Source organism: Brachionichthys hirsutus, chromosome 23 (genome assembly GCF_040956055.1).
Source record: "Brachionichthys hirsutus isolate HB-005 chromosome 23, CSIRO-AGI_Bhir_v1, whole genome shotgun sequence".
Lineage (NCBI taxonomy): Eukaryota > Metazoa > Chordata > Actinopteri > Lophiiformes > Brachionichthyidae > Brachionichthys > Brachionichthys hirsutus.
This window is the reverse complement of record NC_090919.1, coordinates 6294905-6315710: the sequence shown is the minus strand read 5'-3', so window position 1 is coordinate 6315710 and position 20806 is coordinate 6294905. Positions and strand designations below refer to the sequence as shown.

The window sequence follows — 20806 nt, the reverse complement described above, 5'->3', positions numbered from 1 at the left end:
AACAATGATAATTTGACTCGTCACCCTTGGACTGGTTCAGTAGCACAACATCCAGTCTTTTGTGGCCCCGTCAACACTTCGTATCGCGTTGTGTATCAAATCCATGTGTCTCCATTGAACGCAGCATCAGAGCTGGATAGCGTAGCCTAGCCTAGCATAGAGAATTTAAGCTGCGTGCATATATTGTGTTCCTAAGATTATTCAATTTCACCTAGCAACACTCTAGCTGAGGATGGAGCTGCCAGGGAACAGGACCAGAGGTTGACCCAGGAGAAGATACGTGGACGTAGTGAGGGAGGACGTGCTAGTAGGCTAACCGCTAGGCTAATCATTCCCTCCTTCTGGTCGGTGTGGCCAACCCTGCGATGAACACCTTCTACAGTCTTCACATTCGTCCTCTTAGCATCAGCTGGAGGAAAATCTTCCCCCAAGAATCTGCGCAGTGACTGCAGGAAGGGTCCGGTCAGAAAAGGTCGTCCTCCCTCCCCAGCGGGGGTGTAGAGACCCCGTGGGTCAGATCCAGCTGGACCTTCACCTCCTCTTCAGCCCGGAGTCACAGAGGAGGACTGATTGATCATTAACTGTGGTGCGTTTCACTGGCACTCAAGGGAGACCCTGAGGAACGCATGCAGAGTTCAGGGAGCAGGCGGGGGTGGAGGCGGAGGAGGAGGTGGAGGAGGAGGTGGGCGAGGAGGTGGGGAAGCAGGCGGGGGAGGAGGTGGAGGAGGAGGTGGGGAGTGCTTGAATGTCCTCCTCCAGACTGGGATCCTCTTCTTCAACAGGTTTTGGCTGCATTCTGGATGCGTTTTCATTTTCTCCTCATCATCTGTCTCCGGGCGGCACGGTGGTGCAGCGGGTAGCGCTGTTGCCTCACCACAAGAAGGAGTGGAGTTTATCAGCGAGCTGGGAGAGGCTCCAAGAAGCTGCACCAGAGAGTGGATGGATGGTCGGTCTGCCTCCCCCAGAGCTCCAACAGGCTGAGCTGGACGAACAGCGCCCCCCTCTGGCTGCCCACCAGACATCCTTTCATCCCAGAATTTGAATTTGCTTCGTTACGTCCTCAGCCACGCCCAGTTTGCCGGAACTCGTCCCTTTATGGGAAACGGAAGGAGGAGTGGAAAATCTTAATTCTTGCAAATAGTTACTACTTCCATTTCATAATTAGATTCTTCACAAAAACTTTAACAAGTTTACAGGAAACAAAATAAATAAAAACATCCTCAAAAAAAGATGCGCCACATCAAAACATGACCTCTAAAATAACAGAGGCAAAACACAGATTATGATTACAGGTTTATAGAGGGACCCCTGGGGGCCAAACCTGTGGAAGAAACATTAGATTAAATCAGCCAACTGTGTATAAAGTAGATAAAAATGGCAGCAAACATGTCCATCAATCCAATATTATTGATTATCTACTAATGTATTGGATGATAATTCATGCTCTACTTGCAGGAAGGATGAATAACATCCACCGAGGTGACGCCAGGAGGGGGTCGCGTAAAAAGAACTGAATACAGCAGCGTGAGGCGACGCTTGCAGTACAAACCGCCGCCACTGGATGGCGCTCTTCTGCAGTAGTTTCGACAAGGAAACGACGAGCAATTCCAAATTTATCAAGCTAGACCTCATCTACAAATTAATCCGGATGTCGCTCCAAAATGAGACACAACTTTAAAGAGGTTTAGAATATTTATAAGAAGCTTTTGGAGCAGTGCAACTGTCCAATGTGAGCTGGCGTCTCATCCGGGGTGTGCCCCGCCTCTCGCCCGTAGTCACCTGGGATAGGCTCCAGCGTTATCCGCCAGGTGGATAAAGCGGCTGCAATCATCCCGTCGACGACAAAATATTTTCATTTGGATTTAAACTATCTGCAAAAACAACACGGAAAAATCAACGCGTCCGCGCTTGAAGGAGTTTTAGACTTTTATTTTGAAATCCGACACCGGATGAGTCACTTGTTTGAAGTCCGCCTTGATTGCTTTTAACTCATCCAGCAGCCGCAGGTTGCGACGTCCCCGTGAGTTCCAGGAGCCGCTGCGGTCTGTCGACGCGACCTCGCCGGGCTCTCACCCGCTGCCCCTTCCAGCCCGCCGCGCTTTTACTTTGCCCGCCGGAAGGCGCCGCAGAGCGGGGAGGATTCCGGGCGGAGCCGCGCTTACCTGAGTTGGTCTCTGCTCACCTTGACATGGCTTCCACGACCTGCACCAGGTTCACCGACGAGTACCAGCTGTACGAGGAGCTGGGGAAGTAAGTTCTCCGGTACGACCGGTTAACGGGAAGCTGACTCTGATCGCCGGTGCTCCGGGAGACGCGCACCTGTCCACCTGTCCGTGCCCCGAGCCGTTCCGGTGGCGCGCGCGCGCGCGGGCAGGACGGCACCGAAACTCCTTCACAACTGCGTCGAATTACGCGCGAAAAGCTCCACATGAGACCAACGCCGTCTGCGGCGGTTTCCTTTGACGCTCGTCGCCGACTTTCATCACTCGCATCTCGTTTTAGAGGAATAAAATCCGGACTGAAAGTTGGTCCAGGTGTGCGCGCGTTCCGTTCAATGCGCGCCGGATGAAAAGCGGGCGTAATGGTGAGACGTTCAGGGACCGAGCGCCTCATTCTGCGGGCCGGACGTGTAACAACAAGCAGAAAACGTGGCTGGAATTCGGCGTCATCAGCGCCGCAGTGGAGAACCGACGCCCGTCCGGGGGTCCGTGAAGGCATCATCATGTTTCACCTTTGCCGGTGATTTCTCGTGATTGTTCAAATATCACGTTAATTTTAAAAACACAAAAACCTTCGGTTACATTATATAGTTACATTCAGCGAAATAAACGTGACGTTTTAGGAGGCGTGGCTCCGGTTTTGTCGGTTATTGATCACTCTGTCGGCAGCAATGCTGCTAAAAATGGGTTTGGGATTTACGGTGATTCATCTGAAGGGTTATTGTTTGTGTTAAAGGAAATATGATCTAAAGGAACTATAGATACAACAATAATTTACAGTGACTTCATCTGCCGTCGAGTATTTAAGTAATCGATTAATTTATCGATGAATTAATTTGAGTAATCGGGTCAAAAATACATTAAAGTGCTTCAGAATATTTTTAAGAGGTATAAAACAAACGAATGTTAATGCTTGTAACAACATTTATTTAAGACTGCGCACTCATTAGCGTTACGATTGCACTTTAATGCCACACGAGCATTCAACGCAAATAAAATACCCGAGTTAAGCCTCACACTGTACGAAAGATGAATTTATAATTATACAAGAATACTTTGTGTATAAAGTACGGCATTATCAAACAACCGTTGGCGATAAAACGAGCGTGCGTCAAAATGTTTTCAAACGGTAAATTAAACGGTCTTGACGTTTTAACGTTGTTGGTTGTTTGTTAGATCTCCTCCTCTCTTGCAGGGGGGCTTTCTCTGTGGTGAGACGGTGCATGAAGATTTCCACAGGCCAGGAATACGCCGCCAAAATAATCAATACCAAGAAGTTGTCTGCCAGGGGTGAGTACCGGTACATGAGCCCGAGCCCCGAGACGGTATCGTGGATCGGAACCATTCCTGTTTTAGCCGTCGCCCCCTCCGGCCATTTTCCTCTCTTGTGTAAACGGTAAAAGCTTTTCTTTCACCTGAATCGTGTCTGCGCCGGCAGAAGGTGGCGACGTTTCGGTCACTCCCCGAGTGAATGCTCCTTTCACACGTCGGTGAAGGCAGCGCATCGGATGGAGCTTCTCTCGGTTTAGCAGCAGAGCCTTTGAGACTTGTCCTCTCCGGCTACGGCTGATGGTTATCTGGTTAATGTTTGAGGCTCCTGTTGCCTTCAGGAAATTGCTCCACTGGCTGATCCTAGTTAAGCCCCGACGGACTGACGTTTCCCACACGGGCAAATGCAGAGGACGTAGAAAAAGGACGGCGATGGTGACAAGTCCTCTCAACGGAAGCTAAATGTACAAACCGAAAAGTACTTGATGCAGCAGTGATATCTTTTCATCCCGAAGTACTTCATTGTACGTACACGTTCTGGCTTTCATTTTCTTGTTAAGCTTTGCAAAATCCCACAACTCCAAGCGGGACTTTAATTTCCAGGACTCGGGGTGACCAGAGCCGACGCAGGTTCCCTTTGTTAGCTTCAGTTATGACCTGTCCGGCGGCGATGACGGGCAGAGTCAAAGATGGTCTCCATAGGCGTTTAGCCAAATGTGTGGGTGTGAAACTCCCCGTCCCGCATGCCTGGGTTCGTGTGTTCAGCAGCAGGTCGGCTGCGCGTGGGCGTGTCCCTCTGCCTTTAGCAGCTTTTCATTCTCGCATATTTACTATAAAGGGTCAAACGCTAACGTGCAACTTGTTGACAGTCGGGGGGGGCAGGGTCGGTCAAACGGTAAGGCTGGAGGAGAAATCCTGTGTTTAAACCATCTAACTAACCGGACGTCAGCTCCAGAGGTGGGGGGGGGGGGGGGCTCCTGGCAAAAGAAGCCAGGAGCCGCTCGGACAAAGTCATGGAGGCGTCAGAGGCGTGTGTGTGTACAAGGCTCCTTGGTCGACCCAGGAGAAGACACATGAGGACGATGCAAAGGGCGGGGTGAAGTGGAGAACGTTGAGTTGCTTTGTGCTTGAGAGCTTCGTGAACTGAATGTCCCAACAATTCAGGCTGTAGAGCGTTCAAACCTGAACGTGTCGCCGGATGAGAAGGACCGACGTCGGGTGCTGCGAGACCAACATGAAAAACGCTGAAGGAGGGCAGGCTGAGTGGAAGGTCACGTTCAAGGAGGGGAAACCCCTCGGCACGATGGGGAAATCCTAAACAGGAAGTCCGTCCCGCTGGACTGGAAAGCTTGGCTCCACGGCAAAGGAAGTTCTGGTGCAGTGAGCTGACGTAACGCCGCTACAGCAGGACATTTGAATGCCACATGCGGAAGCTTTTTAGAACATACGCACACACGCACACCCACCGAATTAGAATTGTTCAACACTAATTGACAGTTTGTGGCCGTTTGTAGTGGAAGACTGTTTCTTTGTACGCTGAGTATTTGCTACACATCAGTGTATTGTACTGTGATGAAGAATGTGACTCCTCCCCCTCTGGGGAATCAGGAAGTGGGCCGTCGACGTGAAGGTAGGCCAGGACTTGGGATGAGGGTAGAACTGCTGAGACTCCTTAGGGAGTAAAACATGTCGGATCTGACAAAGATGGTTCAAACTCGATGTAAGAAATAGTCGCTGCTGCTTGTCGATCTTAATCGGGATTATAAACTTCAGAATCGAGCGGAATCCAAAAAGCCGTGCACCAGGTAAGATTAAAAAACTTTGCCCTTCAGAATAAAAGTCCTCAAGTTGGGACAACTGAAGAACGTGCGACTCAAACATTATCCAGATGTACCGAGCTGAAAGCCTGTCTGACGACGCCGGCTTTCCTGGTTGGGGGGGGGGGGCAGCTGTTGAGACCGGCTGATGCTTGGGATCGGCCGAGTGGAAATGATCGCTGAACAAACCCACCGGGTTGTGGAAAAGCTCGCTTCAGTTCACGAGCTAGCCTTCTGGAAACCGCTGGAGGCCTCGTCCTCTCTTGGTGAACTCTTCATTCCCATGGAAACAAAAGAGACGGAGAGCTAAATATAGTCTCTGGGGTAATTTAGGCGCTGGAGAATATTACAGTCTGCGTGCATGAAGCCGTCGGTGTCTGTGAATTGCTCAGATTAGACACGTTTAGCTTAACGATGAACGAGATCATCGACGGACCTTAACTACCGGTAGTCCTTTTTTGTTGTTGTTTTTTTTACGTTCTGTCCGAGTAATGTTCACACACGAAAAACGCAAACTGCTCCTGAACATGCTGGAGATGACGGTTTAATTTCAGCTGTACCCGGGTGAAGGCCTGCCCCCCCCCCCCCCCCCAACAAGGACGTAAACCCCTACGTGCACACACGCACACTAACGCACACACTAACGGTGTCTAAAGGAGGTGCTCCATCAGAGGAGCACTGCTGGTCGGTGTGTGCGCCGTGACAGCAGTTGGCTTAGCAGCTAATGTCAGCGGCTCAACGCGACATTTAAGCGGAACCCTGATAAGACCAGACATGAAAGAGATGGATTATGGGTGTGTGTGTGTGTGTGTGTGTGCGCTATGAAGGGAAGCAGCACTGTGTACCACGCTTATAGTTCGTCCCTCGGGTCCTGGCTGACCCAGCGAGCCGCTGGTGTGTAAAGTATGACTAAGAAGCCTCCTGTTAAAATCTCCTTGTTCCTCCGTCACCATTTAAATATTCTGTCCTCTGACCCCGATCGCTTGTCGTAGACTCACTGATTGTGGTTAATATTCTACACCAGCGGTGGGTAAACATTTTGACTCATGGGGCCGCAATGGGTTCTGAAATTTGCCAGAGGGGCGGGGCCAGGAACAGATGGGTGGAGTGTTTGTGTGAACTAATATAAATGACATGTAAAAGCCATTACATGAAAGGATTTGGCCTTTTACAGGCAGCATTACAGGGGAAAGGTCAAATGAATGAAGTTTAATTCTAACAAAATGTAATTTAATGGTATTGTTTGGACACGTTTGGCGGACTGGATCAAAAAGCCCCCCCCCCAATGTTTTTTCTTGCTGTCGTGTTAATGCGTGTCGAGTCCTCGCATTCATGGTATCTATATCTAGTCTGTGTCGTGCATGTAGATCCATATAATTATCCTGATGTACAGAATCAATATGTATCCACGGTGATCTGCTTTTAGCCATTGTGTCAATAGAGGGTTGGAATTGTCTGCGCATGTGGATAGATAATTAAAATACTAATTACCCGTCAGCTGGACAATCAAGTAGAATCAAATATTTACCGGAACTGCAAAAGAAAGGAGGTAAATAGTTATCCGTGTTGGACAGGCTTCCTGTTGTCCCTGTTCAGTTTGAGCCGACCTGCCAGAGGACACTGACTGTACAGACTCTTTGCTTCGTGTGCGTGTCTTTTTTTTGTTCCTTTGTTCTCTTTAGCTCTTAGTCACGGATCCAGACAAAGGCAGCAGTAATACGACTGGAAGAAAAAAAGGGCAAAGTAGCGAGAACATTGAAGGAGGAAATGATCTCCAAATGTGAAAGTGGCGTCCGTGTCTGGGATCTCGCTGCAGTACGGGATGGAGAAATCAATGATTTAGACTTTCGTTGAGAAAACTGAGCTAAAGAGAAGGGATAAAACCCAGGAGGACGGTTTACCCAGTCATTTCATGGAGGAGGACTCGCTTCAAAAGGAATGAGCCCGCCCCCTCCCTCCACATTCGCCATCACGCCACAGCCAAAACGGGGTTAAATTAACTTTTATTATGCTTTTGTCTTTGGTACTATTTACACTTTTATGTGTCATCTGTTTAAATACACGTAGTTGCATGTTAATATGACTGCACTCGTCTGTTTACGACGTGTTTTTAAGGCGTACCGGAAAGCGTGTGAGCGAATCGAGTGTGCGACCCACGACGTCGACCGACAGGAAATGTTCACGTTTTCTCTTTCTACTCCGGTATTTTCATGACGCAACATAATATATTTGCGGTCATTTAACATGGGGCGACGTACGGCCGAGTCGGCATACGGCGGGACCCTCGGAACCGATTGTCGATGACTCGACACCCACCCTGTATCGATAAATGGGCGTTTATCTGGTGCGCGGGAACGGATGAATCTCGCTTCCATCGTTTCTTAAGGGAAATTTAGTTTCTGTTTTCGGACCGCGTTACAGCACGGTATACGGTGACACCGTTGGCTGCAGCTGCTACAAATGATCGGGGACACATTGGTGGGTACCGGTGCGCTGGAGCAGACGCCCGTGTGACACTCGCCGACTGTTTGATTCTCCGTTTGTATGTTTTGATGCCAGTTTTTAGTTGACGACAGTCGTCAGTCACCTTTTCTTCCCCCTCTTGCTGTTCTCTGAGAAAATGGATGCAGTTTTTCCTTTGTCTGTGCAGTTCTTTTTATTTTCACGTTAGCATGAACTCTGGTTCAACCCCCCCCCCCATGACTGACTCACCCAACAGGGAAGCTGACTGTCTGCATTGATCCGGATTCTGACTTTGGGCCAACGAAAGCGTGCCGTCTGTGGCGTTGAGCAGCACGTGAGCGTTACAGAGTTTGTGTATTTGTGAGGATTCACCCCAGACTCCGTTGCATCTGAAGCGCAGCTGCTTGGGGGTGGGCTAAAAATAGCTCATTTGAGTGACACAAGGGAGCGTGAAAAGCCGAAATCCGAGCGACTGAGTTCAGGACTTCCTGCTCTGTGGCAGAAACTACCTTCATTCCTGCCTAATTTCCCCATCAGTCGGCTGGCAACAGGATTACTGTTATTTCCAAGCGAATTGTTTCAGGCTGAGGGGATGACGTTCAACTGGGGGGGTGGGGGGGGTGGAAAGGCGTGGGAAATCCATCACATCAAATATAAATACGAGGAATGTGGCGGGCGCTGCCATCCATCTTCTGCTGTATAAAACATGAAACTGCTCTGTTTTGCAATGGGATCATATTAGAGCTCTTTATTAATGCTCAGTCTTCCGGCAGCAGAGGGTGGGCGTCGAGCGCTTGGTAATTAAATGCATCGTTGGGTGCTGAGCCATCAACCGCTCGATGGAAGCTCGCAGGAGGCGGCTCGTCGGTAGCGATTAGCAGCGTTGTTTCTGGTGGAATAATGGCCGCGGGACTGCCGAACGCTCCGGGAGATTCGTACCCCCCGTCTCGTCAGGTCTTAGGGCCCCCGTCTCGTCAGGCCTTGCTGTTATGAGTCACCCTGGAGAACAACCAGACATCGTGACCACTTTGGTTTTATTTTGTTTCAGTCCTCTCCGGTAGATTTCTGTCACATTCAGTGTTGTTGTTAAGCAGATCTGTCATATTGGCTGAACGGATGCGTTTCATACCTGTCGACCACCCCCCCCCCCCCCCCCCCTCTTTTCACTGCCAGCCGTACTCGGGGACCCTTTAAGACCGTACAAATCAACTGGTGGCTGCGATTGGCCGTGTGTCCACTTGAAAAGTGGCGGAAATGTTTGCGACCACAATGGAAGCGTAAAGTGAGAAGTTTGTCTAACTGCGAATAGATTTGACATTTCCTTTCGCTGCTTCGTTTATCATTTTCATTTTGGCCTGGTATTTTCAGGATCGCTGCTTTATTTTTTATTTTCCTGTATTTACAGATTTCCCGTACTCATTTCCACAGCACTGAGACGTACTGTTCAAAAATCAAATTTTTCCGTACGAATATATGGGAAAATTGGCTAGTTTTGCTATGTGTTCACGCCTGCGAGCTGCTAGCGTGCCTCCCCCTCAGGCAATAGTGTCCGACACGGACATTACCCCCCCAGCCTCTGTGATGCCGTGCTTCCACCTCCATGGGGACACTTTCCGCCCAAGTGTTACGTTTCAGGGATTACCGATTATACCCGTAAACGGCGTATTATCCTGTTCAGGCTGGGAAGAGTTCAACAAGTTTGCGAACTGAAGACGCTTCTTGGATACGAGGGGAAAGGTCTTCACACCTGAGAAAGTTGAGTGATTGTAATGCTATCCATATTTATTATTACTGATAATAGATGCTGCAGGTAAGCCTGAGCCCCCCCCGCCCCGTCTGCCGTCTGTGGCGGCGAATCAGGCGCCCCCGCCTTCTCGCTCGTTGAAACTGGAGTATTCTCTCTGGGCCTCGCTCTAAATCCTCATTTAACCAAATCGGGCAGCCTCCCCAGAGGAGGCGGCTTTAATCAGGTCGTCTTTGTCTGCCGCTCTGAGGCTCCCTCCGCCTCATGAAAAAGGCTCCTCGACTTCACCATGATCATCATCATCATCGTTTTGAATCACTGAAACGGTTGCTTTCTTTTTAGTACCTTAGAGCAGTGGTCCCCAACCGCCGGGCCGCGGCCTGGTACCGGCCTGTGAGGCATTTGTTACCGCGCCGCACGGAAATAACTAATTTATACAATTTCCGCTGTATCGATTATTAGCGTCTAAAATGTGTTTTATTTTGAAAAACGACCGGATTTTCTCCGACGTAACATTTGCTTGTGAATCCCCGGTGGGGGTCCACGGTCCCCGGTGGGGCCCTCGTTCCAGAGTCGTTTGGAGCGCTGCATCCTCCCCTTGGCTGCTCTTGTCTACTTTTCTTGTCTCCTCTTTAGTCTTGTCAAGATCACAGTAAAAATAAAAGCCCTGAAGTGTAACTGCTTTTTAGGTCACTTGAAACTTCCAGAACGGGCGACGCCACTCTGACGAGAAGGTCTAAAGAGTAGAAATACTTCCAGGCTGTTTCAAAGCCGTTTCTTCACTTTTGAACTCGACACACGTCGCCAAGTCCAGAACAACAGCAGAACTTTCCTCGGAAAGATGGTTCTTTATTGGCTTTTCTGACTTCGCACTTTGAAGCGGGGTAAAGCTTGAAGCCCAATTGGAAGCAGATAAAAATGTAATTTAACTGGACTGAGGTTCTCTTAGAGCGATGCTCCCCGTAATAGAAGTGATTGGCTGAAAGGACACCCAAAACTGGAGAGAGTGAAATAGAACTCTGATTAAAAAGGTTTGTCATCTGTTGAAACGAGTATAAGATGTGTCAAATAAAAACGTTTATTTATACGCCGATTTCGTGGAGCGTTGTCTGCTCGGATGAGGGAGAAGTCTCGAGCCGTAACTCAGACGTATGGAAAAGCAAGAAAAACAGGCTCGACCCTAAAACTGAAGATGACATGCAAACGCACCATCGGTTGACTTTACGGGAAGGAAACTACAGTGTGTCAGGGAATATCTGCTGGTGCAGCAATGACCTCGCGAGCAGCAGACGTAGATGTGGCAGCATTAACTCTTTGAGTGCCAGCCATTTTCAGCTCGGCTGCATGCGGAGTGCCCCAGTTGTCGTCATTTTGCCCGATATTCCAAGACCAGCAGAATATTCTATACGACGACTATGCAAACGCTGAACCTACCGAATTAAGGAAATATCGGCAAGCTCAATAGATGTCTGGCAGGGTGACTTCTGATGGGTTCGATAGTGGAATGACTTCCTGTTGCACTTCCTTTGTAGTAAAATTAGAATACTCCTTTGGTAGGAGAGAATATTTTTAACACAATCCTTCTCATGTTACTCAAAGATGCTCAGTTTTTTATTTTAGCGATTCCAATTCTCATTCTGCTCTTATGGTTCTTGTTCTTGAGTAGTTCTTCAAAATGTATTCGTGAATCCGTAAGCAGAATTAAATTAAAATGTATGGAATATACAAGACAATGCGACTTTGTGCATTTGCATTATCAGTGTCATTATCTTACTCTGACGACTGGCATTGCGCGGGATTAGCCAGGAAAGCGTCGTCCGGACAGCAGCGGCTGATGGCCAGCAGACTTCCTGATGACCGTCACTCGGGGTGGAGCAGTGCTTGGACTTGATGATCTTCGTAGGGGGAAAGGCTGACTCACACATGTAGAGCTGAATAATGCAGTCAAGGAAGGAAGCGCGTGTCCTCGTGTTGGGGTACGGCCCCTCTGGGATTAAGTCCCAGGACTGTCCATGAGCTCTGGTCTTCAGCCGAATGACGGCGTGTGCTGTCAAAGTCTCCGCCTCCACACCAGAAGAGTTCAGGTGAAGTAGTGCCACGAGGGAATCGACCTCGGCAACTTCCTGAAAACGGTAGCACATGAATGGAGCGCCCGGCTCGAGCAAAGCAAAGGCTTGAAAGCGTTTGTTCAACCCTGCTGTGTGTGACATGATCTCCAGCTCTGACGCCAACTTCTGGGGGTTGCTGGGTCCAATCCTTGGCCATGGCTTTGCTGCGCCGTGCAACTGTACTTCTGGAGAGCTTTGATTGAAGAGTGTACTTAAAGTCTCGGAACAAAGCTTCAGCGACTGCTTCTTTTACAATCTCTCCATCCTGGAAGGATTTCTTGTTCTTCGTGAGGAAATGCTTCGGTGGCTGCCTTTGCTTTGGACGTTTGCTGTAAGAAAAATGACTACTGGTGGGCAACTTGGCATCTCTATCTCACCACCGAATTTCATCCAGGTCGGATCCAGAATAACTTTTGGCCATAACATTGGGGGGGGGGGGGGGTCTGATTTTTTTTTGCAAGGAGGGGCTAATTTTTGGTTAGAATTCACATCTTTCGCATGAAAACCATTATTTGACCGCATAATGTATTTTTATCCTACCTGTCACTTAGCCCCCCCCCCTGCACCATCACTTCTTGTGGCTCAAGGTGTTGACTGATTTAAAGGGTGATGATGTGTTTCCTCCCACACAAGGCTGAATAATACGGCCGTAACATGCCCCGTGTGTGTGTGTGTGTGTGTGTGTGTGGGGGGGGTGGGGGGGGGGGGGGGTCCGGCTATTCTTATTTGATCCTGCTGTTCAAACATGAATAAATGAAAAGCTTCTAACTGCTCTGGCGGCTTGCATTTAATCCCGATCATCTGTCAGTTCTGCAGCCTGAGTGCCGGTTTGGTCGCTTTGACCTTCGGCCTGACCCCTTTCATCGCGTTCTACTCCCTGGCTTCGTTGCTGAACTCTTAAAACAACATAAATAAAAAAGGAACGGGGCCAGTTTGGAGCCACTCAGTGGGGGGGGGGTTCACACCTTGGAGGTTTTTTTTCTCTCACTCTGAATACTTTGGATCCTTCTCATTCCATGCCTTCATCCTGTCGTCATCTAGCCTGGGTGAAAACGGAATGAATCTGCAAATAAAAAGGCGTGCACAGCAAAGTGATCTTATCCGAGCTGATAACTGCAACCCCCCCCCCCCCCCCCCCCAACCCAAAGTCCTCCTAAGGCGCTGCGATAGACGGGCCGCTCGCCTGTACGTGTGAAGCATGGATCTCAAAGAGCACTGAAACAGCGTTTTGATTCAAGATGCAGGGTAGAAGCATTTCCTCATGTTGACGAGAAGCTTTTGTGATAAATGTGTCAATTTCGACTCTTTTTAATCCAGAATCTCTGGTGAGATTAAACGACGCCTCAACAGGAGAGGCTGAGCTGATCCACGGGGCTTCTATTTACCGGATCTCTGGATGCCGCTGTGATCGGCGATACTTTATTTCTCAGCTTCAACATTATGTCTCTGTGTGTGAGCGATGGACAATTCAGCTGGTAACTCTCTAAGATGCGCTCTCATTTGCTGAAAGTCTGAAATGCATTTTAGGAGATGAAGAGTCTAGTTCACTCTGATTCCTGCCATTGGACAGGAAGTGCTTGCCCATATTTGCACGTATCGAACTGGAACTCGTATCAATGTAATCAAAGACTCCCGACGCGTGACCTGATGCTGATGAGTGGAAACGACTCGGGATGCACCAATCGATCGGCCGGCCGATCGATTGGTGCATCCCTAGAAACGACGGCGTTCAACGCCTCTACACGCATGATGTTGGAGAAACGGCGACAGCAGGACCGAGTCATGCATTTCATGGATTTGTGTTTTTGTTTGCTTGCTGGTGTAATCCAGGGTTGATAATCCCAGACTGGTGCTTCTGGCTCACCCACTCCGGATTATGTCATCTCCTCTCCTGCGTCTGGATTCTCTCCCTCACGCATTTGCCAAAAAGCTTTCCGGGACAATTTGGACTTGTGGCTGCTGCGAGTAAAGAGGAAGGAGCTGTCGTCCTTCGCGAGGTGTTCGGATCACATTTCAAATCTACTAATGGTTTTCAAGTGTTTTTTTCCTGTTTATAGAGCGCTAGATTTCTAAGCGTCGTCACGGCGTTCCCCTCATGACCGATGTGAAGGAGTTAAATCATTACAATAAATCTCTGCGTTGACCTGAGTGAGCCACGTAAACCGCAGGGTCCTTCACCCGGCGTGCTCGTTCGTTCGCCCGGCGTGCGCGTTCATTCACCCGGCGTGCTCGTTCGTTCACCCGCCGTGCGCGTTCATTCACCCGCCGTGCACGTTCATTCACCCGGCGTGCTCGTTCGTTCACCCGGCGTGCGCGTTCGTTCACCCGGCGTGCTCGTTCGTTCACCCGGCGTGCTCGTTCCCATCTAGTCATACATTCACCCTCAATAATGGAGGGTGAATGAAAACCTTGTGTGCTCTGCAAAAGCCGGAGAGAATTGTTTGCATTCACACCCTTGGCCATTTCGGCTGACTCCGGTTCTGATTGGCCTTCTGCGCTCCTGAGACCCGCCTTGAATCTATTCATTTGCAAACCGTTGTGTTGACTCTGAAACTATCTTTAATAAAGTTCGACGATCAGACTCGATGGGATCCGTTAAGGGAGTGCGGGCTGAATGTTCACTGCACAAGGGGAACCCGTTGAGCCGGTCCGGTTCCACAAGGATCACGAAGCCTCATTTGTGTTGTGTTGACATTCCAACGTTGCGTGATGGACACATTTCTGATATGAGGTGCTAAATGATTTATGTTTTATTATAACGTTTAAACGTTCTGAACTCTTTAGAGCCCGGTGCAGAAATAGCACCACCATTCCCAGTAGCGACCAGCGCCGCTCTACAGGCGGCGTGGGGGTGTTTGTGATGCTGCTGCTGAGCACCTGTCATTCTATATAAATATAGGATATATAACAGATGGATGCTTCCAGAGCTTCCTGGTTAACACCTCAGTCATTTTGCTGCTTATACTTACATCTTTTTAAATTGATTTTGTCTAATTTGTTCCTCTTTTCTGTCTTTGCCTATTCCCTTTTCTCTCAACACCCTATTTATAATTTTTTTAAAAACTTTATTTAAACCATTCTCAGATATTTCGTCATGGTTTTCCATTTCATCACTCTGGAAAGTCTGACCCAGCGGTCTCCGATCCTTGGTTTGCTCGCAGAACATTTTCCGGAGCTCGGTCACCAACTCTGGCTGCAGCATGTCTGCTTGGCCGGCGGCCCGGATGGGATTTCGGTGTTTTCCAATTTAGTGGAAAATGGTAAACGCTGCAGCAAAGAAACCGATGGAGGGAAAGTCTTTGAGATCTGATGCACCTTTGACCCCAGTTTCCTTCATTGGCCGGCCAGGAGAGGCTTTGAGGCGTGGCTGCGTTCCAATCATGAAGTCGGGAGCAACAACTGAACTGATTTACATTCTACTTTGCAAACTGTTGCTGTCTGACAACCCACATTTGTTTACCTGCCAATAACTCTGGAACTGCAAATTATAGGAACTGTAGGGAATTCCCGTATTAGATGGGATTCCACGACGTGATTCCACGCCGACATCACAACAGTATTATTATCACTGATAACACTTGAACGTCTCATTGGTGACGACACATAATGACGCTGAATAACAGGGGGTAAGATTGGCTGGGGCGGGCCCCACCCGCTCAGGGGATGGGCCCATGGATATGTACACACGGAAACAGAGGGCGGCCCTTTGTTCGGACTTGAGACGCACACAAGGAACATGATCGAACCTCAGCGCTGATAATCTAAACCAATTTGTACTGATCTGTTTGTTATATAAATATTTTAATCTTTACCTACGTCCTCCTCATTTACTACGCGCCCACGAGGGAGAACAAAGAACCGGAAGAGGGTTTGGTAAAACCCTACAGAACACACTTTGTTTTCCTATATAATAACCTTCATTTAAAAGCTATATTTTGTGTTTACTTGTGTTGTCACTAATATATAAATTAGTTTGATCTGAAACATTTAAGTGTGACAAAGATGTAAAACAAAAAAAGAAATCAAAGTCTCACACCACTAGGATATATAGGAATATGAGTGGAGCGCTCTTGTGAACATTATACTTCTACACTAGAGTACTTCTACATACAGGTGTAAAATTGAAGCATCAGGATTTTTTTCCTTCACCCTGCTGTCAAAGCCTTTGGTGCAGCTTTCAAGATATTCTAGTGTGACCCAAAAAACTTCCTGTCGATAACTAAAGACCAGAAAAAGGTAGAAACAAACTTTTTTTTTTCCCTGATGAAGGGAGAGACTCTACTCTTCCTTTTGGTAGCTTCAGTGTCCTAAAACACAATATTCTGTGTTGTTTTTTTACATTTTGTTCAAAATGCGCCAAAGACTGGCACTGAGGGAAAGGCTGCTCTGAAACCGGCTGGCACTCGATGAGTTAACCACGAAGAGTTGTGCCTTTGGAGATTTTGAGCCTCCTACATATCTATTTCTGTGTTTCTATGGAAACGAGGAGTCTGAGCGGCAGGTGTCTTTTCTGCAGCATATCTGGCCGACTCTTGCTCCGGTGAACTTCACACTTATCTCTACCAGGATCGGGAGTTGTTCTGAATAAAATCAGATGGACTAGTTTGCACATCCATTGATTGGTAGGTGAGTCCAATGACGAACTAGCAGGAACCTGTAGAAATAGACTTGTAGCCATTCCATCCCATCTTCCACCGCTTATCTGGGGGGCCGGGTTTGCGGAGGCAACAGTCTCAGCAGGAATTCCCAGACTTCCCTCTCCCCGGCCAGCTCCCCCAGCCAGGGGGAATCCTGAGGCGTTCCCAGGCCAGCCCAGAGACACCGTTCTCTTCCCCGAGGCCTCCTCCCAGTGGAGTATGTCTGGAACACCTCCCATGGGTACGTCCAGGGGGGCATGACTCCACCAGCTCCTTCGGTGGGGAGTCTTGGCCCCAAGTGGAGGAGTTCAAGTATAGTGTCGACCGGCTGACCTGCACCGATCCGTCTGTCAGTCTCCCACTCTGTCCTTCCCTCACTCGAGATCAACTCCTCCACTTGGGGCAAAGACTCCCCACCGACCTGGAGACGGCAAACCACATTTTTCCGGTTGCAAACCGGAAACCACCCCAGTGCACGCTGAAGGTCCAGGCTCGAAGATGCCAACAGGACAACGTCGTCCACAAGAAGCAGAGATGAAATCCTGTGGTTGCATCCAGCCAATGAGACGTGAACCGGATCGACGTGCTGCCTGTCATTGTGGGTTGGGGGACTGGATGGGTTTGTGCTGTAAGACGACTCATGAGAACTGATTTCTCATGTAAAGCCGCCACGCTGTTGCACTGCTTGGCTGCTGAGGTGAACTCTCTCGTGTCGGGGCGAATCTTTTGGATCCCCACCTTGTTTTATGACGCCGCTGTGGCTCGTTGCCTTTCATAGCCGTACATCAGAGGAAGGTCGGTCATTTTCAGTGGGCACTCAGCCCGAGGAGGAAGAGGAGGCCGTTTCTGAGCTCTGCTTTCATCACCATAAAACCACAAAAGGCTGTGAGTGGATTGGTTCTGCAGCCCATGAACTTTACTATGGCAAAGGCTGTATGAGCTGCAGTTTGAATGCTTTAAAGCCTTCAGGGTCAAAATGAGAGGAGTTAAAAATAGAATCTTCTGTCATTGTGATATCGGCTATAACAGTTTCATGAGGTTGTTTTTAGACTGCTGGAAATGAGTTGCCATTAGACGACTTGACTCACCGTCTTCAAAGACGAGAAGACTATGAAGAACTCTAATAGCTTCCAGAACCAGCAGCAGAGTTTTGGTACGGCGACAGAGGAGGCTCTATGCCCTCTGAACTTTCGATATCGGGACGTCGAGCAGCGATTGAGGGGCCAAGCATGCAGTCTGTCGGGAGCGCGTTTGTTCCAGCTTCTCATGCATCTACTCGATATCTGATATCGATGCCTGATATCCCTAAACCTCCTGGACGCCTTCCTGGGGCAGTGTTCCCAGAAACACGACGCCTTCCTGTTTCCCTTCCTGGCGAAGGCACGGCGCGTCGGGAGGAAGCCTCCGGGACGACCTAGGACATGCTGGAGAGGCGATGTCTCTGGGCTGGCCGGGGAACGCCTCGGGATTCCCCCGGAAGAGCTGGATGAGGCGGCTGAGGAGAATGAAGTCTGGAAATCCCAGCTGAGACTGTTGGCGCAGCGACCCGGCTACGGTGGAAGACGGACGGACGGACGGATCGATAGGTGAATGATGGACGGCTAGAACTAATATGCTTGATGAACATCCCTCCCTCAGAGAAATCTTACTGCAGCTTTGGAAAACAGTTTCACAAGTTCACGTGGAATGCATCTCATGCTCAGTGCGTTGCTTTTCCTGGTTCTCCATTTGCCCACATGGATGACATCCACTGGCGGCTTGATGTCTGAGATAATGCAATGGCCGAATCCAAAGCTCGCCCCTGGGGTCCGAAGGTAGGCCAGAGAGAGTTCTGTCATCTGGAGCTCTTGGAACTGAGGTGAAAACTTCCTTTCTGAAAGTAGAAGTTTAAAGTAAAAAAAAAAACCAAGCATGCAAATTTGCAATAAGTTCTAACGGTATCTGTAAAAATGCTTCAGTGAATGTCTGCAGATCCCTCAAACACACAGGTGTGTGTTGTACTGCTGCTGTAAAGGCCCTTCCGTTACAAAGCCGTTCTACCTCTGAGCAGGTGCTGAGTGTGTGTGTGTGTGGGGGGGGGGGGGGGGGGGGCGACGACTTACCAGCCCTGGGCGGGGTTTAGTGATCTCGGTATGTCGAGTCTGAGGTGGGGGGCGTAAGGCTCGAAGTATTGAGTTTAGCTAAAAGGAAATTGCTTTCAAACGAGAGCAGAATACGATAGACAAGGAGGCACCTTCAAGTGTTTTCGATGCGTGAAGACGTTCACGCCGCCGCGGCCGCCGCCTGGCACAAACCAACTGAAGGCCGTCTGAGAGCGTCTCGGTGGCGACAGGATGTGGTGTGAAAACGGGTTTCAGTTCCACTCCAGCTCCAACGGCCATGAAGCCATGGAGGGTTATGGTGGTTAATGACGAGGGTCAGCTCAAACATCAGCATGGACCCCTGAGACAGACCCCCCCCTCCCCCGCCTGGGTGAGGCAACACAATGAGCTCATTTGAATCAGCCCTAAACCGGCCTTCAAACTTTCCATATGAGCTGCTGAATCTCATCGATTTGGAATTGCAAAATGCTAAATATTAATACATTTATAAAATTCAGATACTCGTCGACTTGCGATTTGTGCGACGGCGTGCGGTTACGACACACGCCTGGCGGAAAGCGAACGAGCGAATCGAGTGCGTTGCCCAGTCGGGCGTACAACGGTTTCCGCCCCAGGTCCGGGCAGGGCCAGCATCCCGCGGTCTCACCACGCTACACACCACCAGGGTTGAAAAATTCTGGACATTTTCAAAGATGGAAACTTTCCATGGGAATTTAAGGGGATTTTCCAAATTGCTTCAACGGGTTTCTGGTCATTTGAAAGCCGGATGTTTTCGATTCGGTGCGTTTTTCATGGACAACACTGCTGCTGTTAAAATGGTTTCTCCCGTTGAATATATATCAGGTATTGTCGAGTTGTGGAAGCTTTGAGGGTCGTTTCTTCTCAACCATCTTCAGCCTTTAAGCGCCAACATTTGTAGAAAGTATCTTCCTCTGATGCCAAACAGTGTTTTGGGTCTTCTGAGCAGGAATACACACATTATTGTGTGTAAGTCTGGTCATTTTCAACCAGACTTTCATGTTTTCACCACAACACACATTAGAAATTGCACATGTCAAAATTATTTCTTCCGATCGAAAGTGTGATGCATGAGCACACAAGTCCTAATCGGGTCAATATTTTTAGGGTCCATGATCACAGTGCATCCGATCGTAATTTTAATCCAAACTCTCGGATTAAAGAAACTTTGTCCGTGTTAGTGTCAGTCATTTTGGGAATCGCCTGATTATGTGCTGTGATTGGACTCGGATAACTTCCAGCAACACAACGTGTATTTATGAAGCAAAGTAACGCTGCTGCCAGACAGAGCAACATTTACTCTGCACTTTAAGAGCGAGACGGGAAATGCGACTGGAGACGTTACCGGGGACTGAAGAAAGGAAGGCGTCGCCGTTTGTGTTGTGATGTGAGAGGGGTGTCCTCTAACCCTCTGCTTGCCGTTCTGTCTCGTAGCGCACGGTGCAGCTCCTCGCCGGCAGCAGGTGACCTTGGTGAGGAATGACCTTCGTCCTCGTGTAGCTTTAAGGAAGTCGTTTGAAGGTGAATTCGGTCCAGGATGTGTGGGTGCGTGGGTATTATTTGATTTGCAGGCATTTCAGTCGGCTCAGTTGAAAATAGCTGCCTCCTGGTTCTGATCTGGGCTTTGAAACGGGCCGGCGCCAGAGGGAATCGAACCCCCCTTTGGGGACGACTTCATCAGGAATCAAATGTGGTCAATCCTGAAAGCCTGATGTTTGAGGACTTCAGTTACAAAGGCTTGTGCACAATGTGGTCAAGATGGGTCAGAGTTTCTCTTATTGAAATAAGGAATGTGGCGTCGTCCATGCCTGCACGCACGCACACGCACGCACACGCACGCACACGCATGCGAACGAGATGTGCATGAAGTGTTGAGATAGACACGTGGCCAAAACGATGGCGCCCTGTCGCTGCGGCCGCACCTAAGAATCAAAAAATGAGTCTGTAAAAAGATGTTACCAAGGTTACACACGTTCAGCAGACAGAACATGGATGGACGTGCGAGAGGTCAATCCCGTTGCGTCACAGATTCTCGGTTTGCAACCCAATGGAGGGACAGGACGGGAGTCCACACGCACGAGGATTTAAGCACATCCCATTGGTCTGATGAGGATTAGTGATTTGTAAACTGACATGTGATTGGAGAGGGTGTCATCACATGGTAGGTAGAATTTAGACTGAATTTAATTCTGAAGCTGATAAAAATCAAAGCAATTAAGTACTGAAAATAGTCCGCTTTTTCTTCAAGTGCTCGTCAGGGTAAAGAACCAAGAGAACCGAAGCTAATCACCAAATAAATGGAGAGGAAGATGCGAGTTAAATGTAGTGGGTGTGGCTTATAATCGGGTGCAGGTACAGTAAGTAGCTGGCTTAGCCTCCAATCGTCACTTGCCTCTGTTAGCTGAAATGCTAAGTGTACGTACGCCCCC

The 20806-nt window shown here is 49.0% G+C and overlaps 1 protein-coding gene across 5 annotated transcripts in view; it reads left to right on the top strand.

The window, feature by feature from the left end:
- Positions 1-2182: 2182 nt before the first annotated feature.
- Positions 2183-20806, top strand: part of LOC137911767 (calcium/calmodulin-dependent protein kinase type II delta chain) — a 34078-nt gene continuing 15454 nt past the window's right edge. For 4 of the 5 annotated variants that reach the window (XM_068756151.1, XM_068756149.1, XM_068756148.1 and 1 more), the window contains exons 1-2: positions 2189-2250; positions 3415-3509. In XM_068756151.1, coding sequence (XP_068612252.1) covers positions 2189-2250; positions 3415-3509 — 157 coding nt within the window. Of the gene's footprint in view, positions 2251-3414; positions 3510-20806 lie in introns of all 5 variants that reach the window. The other variant, XM_068756147.1, reaches the window with a different exon arrangement.